The sequence below is a fragment of the Balaenoptera physalus genome, assembly GCF_965194825.1.
Source record: "Balaenoptera physalus genome assembly, chromosome: 3".
In the NCBI taxonomy this organism is placed as follows: domain Eukaryota; kingdom Metazoa; phylum Chordata; class Mammalia; order Artiodactyla; family Balaenopteridae; genus Balaenoptera; species Balaenoptera physalus.
The window spans coordinates 52,817,611-52,824,952 of NC_138890.1; the positions used below are offsets into that span (position 1 = coordinate 52,817,611).

At 36.6% G+C, this 7,342-nt stretch overlaps 1 protein-coding gene across 1 annotated transcript in view; it reads left to right on the forward strand.

The window, feature by feature from the left end:
- Window positions 1-7,342, forward strand: part of LOC309657690 (uncharacterized protein) — a 145,103-nt gene that overhangs the window by 100,318 nt on the left and 37,443 nt on the right. The window contains exon 4 of the mRNA XM_082455515.1: window positions 4,841-4,905. Within this exon, the coding sequence (XP_082311641.1) occupies window positions 4,899-4,905 (7 nt within the window). The 5' untranslated portion in view covers window positions 4,841-4,898. The remainder of the gene's footprint in view (window positions 1-4,840; window positions 4,906-7,342) is intronic.

The following is a 7,342-nucleotide window of genomic DNA, read 5'->3' on the forward strand; positions in this document are numbered from 1 at the left end:
TCTGTATGTCTGTTTTTTTCCCAGCACCATACTGTTTTGATTACCATAACTTTGTAATATAGTTTGAAGTCAGGAAGTGTGATGCTTCCAGCTTTATTCTTCTTGCTCAAGATTGCTTTGGCTCTTCTTGCTTTATTACTGAATTATCTTCATGATTTCCTAAAATACCTGGCAAAGAACACTGCAACTTTGTTTAGTGCCAGCGATTATAAAGTGGCTCCTCCTGAGTACCATTGGAAAGCTGTGTGAGGCACTTATACTCACTCATGTTTGGATCCCTGTAAACACATTTTGTTTCTTAGTCCTTCTCTTGTACAAATGATGTACTTTGGAAATGTTAGTGTATAACAGAAGTGATGTTTGTTTTCTGTTTGATTTTAAACAGAAAATAAAAGGGGTTACAGCTCCTTTTTCTTTTTTTTTTTCCATTTCAAAGTTGCTACCAGTGTATTCAATGATGGACAACAGAGAGACATACTGTAGTGTTTTATTGCTTAGTTGACAAAGCTGCTTTTGAATGCTGGTGGTTCTATTCCTTTGACACTACGCACTTTTGTAATATGTGTTAATGCTATATGACAAAATGCTCTGATTCCTAGTGCCAAAGGTTCAATTCAGTGTGTATAACTGAACACACTCATCCATTTGTGCTCCCCCGTTTTTTTTTATGGTGCTTACACTAAAGAGCCCATCCTTTGCAAGTCATCCATGTTGTTCCTTAGGCATTTTATCTTTGCTCATATTGTCAAAGAATGGTGGCTTGTTTCATGGTTTTTGTATTTGTGTCTAATGCACGTTTTTAACATTATAGATGCAATGCATTGTGTAGCTAGTTTTCTGGAAAAGTCAATCTTTTAGAAATTGTTTTTCAGATCTTCAATAAATTTTTTCTTTAAATTTCAGGAAAAAAAAGATTGCTTTGGCTCTTTAATGGTTCTATATGTCCATTTACATATAAAACATAAAGAGACAAGCTCAAACCAAAAGAATTTGTCAAAAGAATGAGTATGGAATTTAAAAGTCTGATAGAAACAGAGTTTTAAAGTTTGACATAAATATATTACTGGGCTCCTTATTAAATATTACTTAAGGCCACTAAGACCAAAATAAATATATACAATGCTGAGTCATCAGTGAAAGAATTTGTATCAGAGATATGGACTTGAAAATATTAGGTGAATTTTCGGCAAAGATGATTGCTCAGCTATTAATTTCCAGTAGCACCATTGTATGCTAGTGGTGGTATGAAATATTAACTCATAGAACAAATAAAGCTAGTGTAGTATCTTCCACTATAACTTGACTTGTACTTGTGCAGTTTACACATGATGTACATGTGAAGGAAGGTGTTTGTTTGTTTCTTTGTTTTTGGTCTTCACTGGCAACAAATAAAACTAATTCTGACCTACACAAAATTCTGAAAGATTACATTGTCAATAGATATGGTCTTAAACTAAAGTTTTGCATAGTTGTATTTTCTGATACTGAACCTCTAATGACAAGAAAATGTGCTTAATGATTCTCTAGATTAAAGAGGGTGCACTAGAATATAAATCACTTCTTCCTTCATGGAGAAAGTATCACTATGAAAAATACTTTTAGTAGTTGAACTAAACACAGTTCTTAATGACATAGTAGAAATTGTGAATTATATATGTCTAATGCATTACCTCTTGGATGTTATTGTCTTTTTTATGTGATAATATGGTTGTGGATCTTAACAATGGTTGTGCTCTATGGTTATCAGAAAGAAATGATCTGTTGAATATTTCAACTATAGAAAAAACTCACACTGTTTCTGCAAGATTTGAAACCAGTTTGATCTCAAATTTTAAAGATATGAATTAGCCAGACTTATTTGTCTGATATGTTTGGTATTTTTAGTGATTTTAATATATTCATTCAAAGAAGGAATGTAAGGTGTTTTTCATGAACAAAGGTCAAGGACAAAAGTTAGATGTTTGGATGAACAGAGTATCTACAAACTGTTATGTCATATATGATTTAACAATTATCAATAGTTGGTGATAATTTTGATATTGAATGTCTGTGAAAAGTTAGCACCAAAATCTTACATATTTGTATCTAATTTAAAATTTTAAATTAATTAATTAATTAATTTGGTTGCAGCGGGTGGGCTTCTCAGTTGCAGCTTGCTGACTTCTTACTTGCGGCACGTGGGCTCCTTAGTTGCGGCACATGGGCTTCTTAGTTGCGGCATGCATGTGGGATCTAGTTCCCTGGTCAAGGATTGAACCCAGGCCCCCTGCATTGGGAGCACGGAGTCTTAACCACTGCACCACCAGGGAAGTACCTCAATTTTATTTTCTGTCAAAAGAACATTCATGCATAGGAAATTTATGGATCCAGATCTATTTGTTTCATCAAATATAAGTTCAAGTTAACTGTAATTTTACACAACACATTTTGGAACTGGCTACTGATGAAAGGATTAAAGGTCAATTTTGAAAATACATCACTTTCTTCATTTCCTATGGAAGTTAAGACTGAATATCCTGAGCTGGCTGAAAGTGCTTTAAAATAGCTTCTAAAAAATTCATGTAAATATTGTCTGTGAGATTGGTTTTTATTTAAATAAAACAACAGAGAAAGAGTTTTAAACATACATTAGCCTCAGAGGCAGCATTATCCTCTGGAGACAAGATTAGATGACCTAACAAGCAAGGAGCATATTAAAACCTTTAATAGCTACAAGAACACTGTTATTTCAAAACAATCATATAGGTGTTTCTTACTGGGAATTGCTATTTTGCTCAATTGTACTGTAACTGCAAAAAACCATACATTGTGAATAAAATAGCAATTAACTGTATTAATCACTTATATGCCCAATTTCAGTAAGTAAGTACAGTTCTCTAATTTTTTTCTCTTTTTTATGTTGTATTTGTACTTACTGAATTTATTAAAATTAATTTTATAGGTGAATTTAATAATGTTGGCTTTGTTTTGAGGAATTTTTATCATTCCATTTTCTAGTAATGCATTTTATATTTTGTAAAATTATTGGTCTTGGAAGGGTTGAACATTTAAAAAATTGATCCTTAGACAAAAGTGGTTAAGGAATTTCACTAGAGGGTTTGGTGACTATGTGGCTATATGTGGAGTCATTTGGGAGATAAAGGAAGAATAACATTTTTGAGCCTCGTAACTGAGAAAATAAAGCTCCTTGGACTGAAACAGGGGCAGCTGGAAGAGGAGCTGACTTGTGGAGAGAGACACTTGGTTGAATTTGGACCTTTAGACTGTAAGATGATGATAGAAAATTCAGATACAAGGGTCTAGCAGGAGAGTAGAGAGATGAGACTGAAGCTCACATCATGGAAAAGATAAGCACAAGGAATCATTTGCACAGATGTTGTAGTTGAGTCATGGAAATGGCAAGACATTCAAAAGAATGAATGTCCTATGAGAACTGAACATGCAGATTTTATCACACAGTGACTTTCAATAAAATTGGTTTACACTTTCCACAAATATTATTATTCCCCCAACTGATTTAAAGCTTCCTAATGTTGTACAGGAGAAAAGAACCAAGTGTGGTGATGATGATGATGATAATAATGATAATAATATAATGATATAATTATAAAACAATGATGATAAATCCTTATGTTCCAAGCACAGTTTTTGTTTTGTTTTGTTTTTTAACATCTTTATTGGAGTATAATTGCTTTACAATGGTGTGTTAGTTTCTGCTTTATAACAAAGTAAATCAGCTATACATATATCCCCACATCTCCTCCCTCTTGCATCTCCCTCCCACCCTCCCTATCCCACCTCTCTAGGTGGTCACAAAGCACCGAGCTGATCTCCCTGTCCAAGAACAGTTTTTATCACATAAGAAAGTTAAGGTACAGAGGAGAGAGGCTAACTAACTTGCTGAAGTTCACTTAAGTAACATGAGATCGAGTTGAGGTTTGAATTCAGGTAGTTTGGTTTCAGAGCTTGTATTCTTAGCCATTTACCACTAACGACTAATGATGCTGAAGTGAGCCTTGTTCAGACTCATTAACACTTAGCCAGGCAATGTCTTGGGAGCATATTTGTCTCCCAGGAAAAACACAAAACCGTTGGGGAAAAAAAAAAAAAAAAAAACCACTTCTCTTTCCCAAAGTCTCCTCTAAGGGGTATACATCAATGCCTCTCAACCTGAGATGCATTGAAATCCCACTGGGGATCTTGATAAATTGTAGAATTTGACCCAGCACGTCTGCAGTGAAATCTGCAATTCTGCATTTTTAACAAGCTCCCAGTGCTGTTCCTGACCATGCTCTGAGGAGAAAGGGTCTGGAAAGTCAGGAGGCAGATGAAGAAGTGAGAAATCCGCCATAGTGTTTACAGATAAATTATGTTCAGGAGTTGCATCTAGAGGAGCAGGCTGTAGCTCAAAGTCTTCAAAGTATTAAAGGAATACCCTTTTAACGGCTTCTCATCTCATTTAGAATAAGACCTAGACTTCTATCCGTGGCTTTACGGCCTACCTACATGACGTCGTTGTATCTCCCAGAGCTCTCTGATCTCAACATCTGGTCTTGACTTCTCCTAGCCCCTCTAGCAATCTCTCTGCTTATAGCAGGCAGTATCCACTCCTGACCTTGCTATTCGTGTGTTTTGTTTATTTGTTTGTTATCGTTTTTCCCCCAGCACTATGCTCTTACCAAGGTCATCTGAATGTGAACTCCTTGAGAACACAGGCCTTATCTGCCCAGTGCCTAGAACAGTGTCTGACACAGCATAGGCACCCAATAAATGTTCGTTAAACAAACCAATAGGTTTTATTTGCCTGTGCTCTATAAAAAAATTTCTTACTGTTCTATAGAGAATAAATAGATCTGGAGATCAGAAAACAGAAATGGCAGATCAAACCTAAAAAGTTGATGCTAAGTGAGTATTAACTAATTTATTTTAAGTATCTGAAAAGTAAGCAGGAAACTTGGCTCCCATTTGAGGAATGCTTTTATAATTTTGAAAACAAAATTTTATTTTGATACATTATTTGTCCATTAATGCATCTAGGCTCTCTTTTTCTAGTCCCTTTTGGGTTTGTAGACAACGTAAGGTTGTGGTTAGGAGCAGGATAATTGAGTTTAAATTTCAGTTCTTTATAAACTACAAGATTGCATAGTTTACCTTGTCTAAGTTTAGTTTCCTCATCTGTAAAATGGGGGTGACAATGGTAGCAGGCTTATAGGACTGTGGAGAGGATTAATTGAGGTAAAGCAAATAAAACACAGCGCTTGGCATGGTGCATGTGCTCACTGAACATGGGCTAATTATTGTCAGAACTCTACCTCTGCTTGTAAGGCTGGGCCAAGATGTCAAACTGCCCCTCCCTTTACTGGAACGCCTGTGTTCTCATCTAAAACTTCAGATGGTTATTTCCATTCTCAGCTTACACTTCATATGAGCTTAGTTACCGTGTGTGTGTTCCTATCTGTCTCCCAGTCAGCCCAGCATTTTCACACAACAGAGAAGATGCTTGTTAAGTCAGGGATTTCTAACTATGCCTGTTTATTTTCCTGCTAAAGTAGAATAATTGTGGGCTCTCTTTTTTTTGAGGAGGGGAAAATAAAAGATAGAATTTTCCTGGTTCTCTCTTTTTTATTCTGTGGTAGGACAAGTTATACCTCCCACCCCCTTTTTGGGGAGAAGATTCTGCTTTTGTTATTTTTGGTGAGGCGGAGATGGAAAGGTGAAATAATGAAATAGTGTTCAACTATACAAGTTGATAATTAACAAGAGAAGGTCTGTATTTTAAGAGACTCTTTATTTTGAGGGACCTGAGAGACCTGAAACTTTATCACCCCAGCTCCAAAGAGAGCCACCCAGCTGGATCCTACTGGCCTGAGGTGCTGGGGACAGGAGGCAGGAAGACATAAGAGGACGAGGGTCTCCCCTGCTAGCAGAGGTGGACTGTGTATATGCTGGAAAGGTGATGGAGAAAGTAGACTTGTGCACACCTTTCTGGACCTGTCTGGTTCAGCTAGTCAGATTAAGTTAGAAGAATGAGGCTGGCATCTAGTGGCAACAACAGGTACTAGCACAGAGCACACATGGCAAAGGAGAGAGGAGCTCTTTACTTTTCATTTCCCCAGCCTCAAGTAAAATAATGACTTCATCTCCCTGTATTAATCAAGATCTTTCAGCTACAAGTGACAGATTATAGACCAGATCAAGCAAAAAAAGAAAAGGGAATTTATTGAACGATGTAATGTGAACAATGGGATGGAGTGAGAATTAGGTATACTGCAATTGGGGGTCAGACGATGAGCACTCTCCCTTTCTCTCACAAACATGCTTGTTCTCCAAAGCTCTTGGCTCTTCTTCTCTCCTTCTGTTAGCATGTGGACCTTTTTCTCTTCTACTGAAGGTGGGCTTCATTTATGAATATGAGGTAGAAATTCTCAAACAACTGTGTGCATGTGTGGAGGGGATATTTTCTCTTTTGTTCATGTCTTTAAGTGAGATTAGTGGGGCAGGGTCTGACCTTGCAGATAAGCCTGCAATTTGGGATAAACTGAATTCAGGGGAGTGTTCATAAGCACGTTTGATAACAGACCTCAGCCCCAAGCAAACTGAAAGCTGACTTAAAACAATCAGTACCCAGAGATGAATATCTACCACCTTTTTCAGTATGGTGTTTATTTCTAATAAATGTGATACTCAGTTCTCCATTAGTTTTCTTTTGTTTCCAATTTTGTTCCAAATTTGGGTGCAGCATGGAGTTGTGTTATTTATTATACACCCTCAAATTCCAAAAGAAATAATTTTCAGAATTAAGTAGTGGAAAGAATAAGCAAGTATATAGTACTCTGTTACCCATTAATCACATTTTCCGTATTTATCAAATTTAATATGAGGACCGAATTCCCTAAAGAAAAGAGAAGAAAAAAGAGATTAGTATCATAAGGAAAGGGGGCCTTGCTTCACATCCTTTCTCTTCCAAATGAAGTCCTGGGAAAGGGAGCTGCTTCTACAGTTCCCTTTACCTCCATCTCTTTTCATGGCCACCACAGTTGGCACATTCCCCACCATGTCTTGATTATTCAAAAATTGCTCTGTGAAGTTTTTCAGTAGAGAGTCTTTCATTCCCCAACCCATTCCCATTTTAATACCTTTCCATTCAGTGTAGCAATGTCAAATTTTTCTACCAAGAAGTAAAAGATAACCATAGCAATAATGCTATGCATAATAATTCACATAATTCACACTCTTTACTCAAATTTTCACTAGATTTACACTGCCCATAGACTACAGCCTGTTCCCCTTACTTTAGGATTTATGTTTCCCAGAAGACTAGCCTCTGCCTAACTTTCCACCC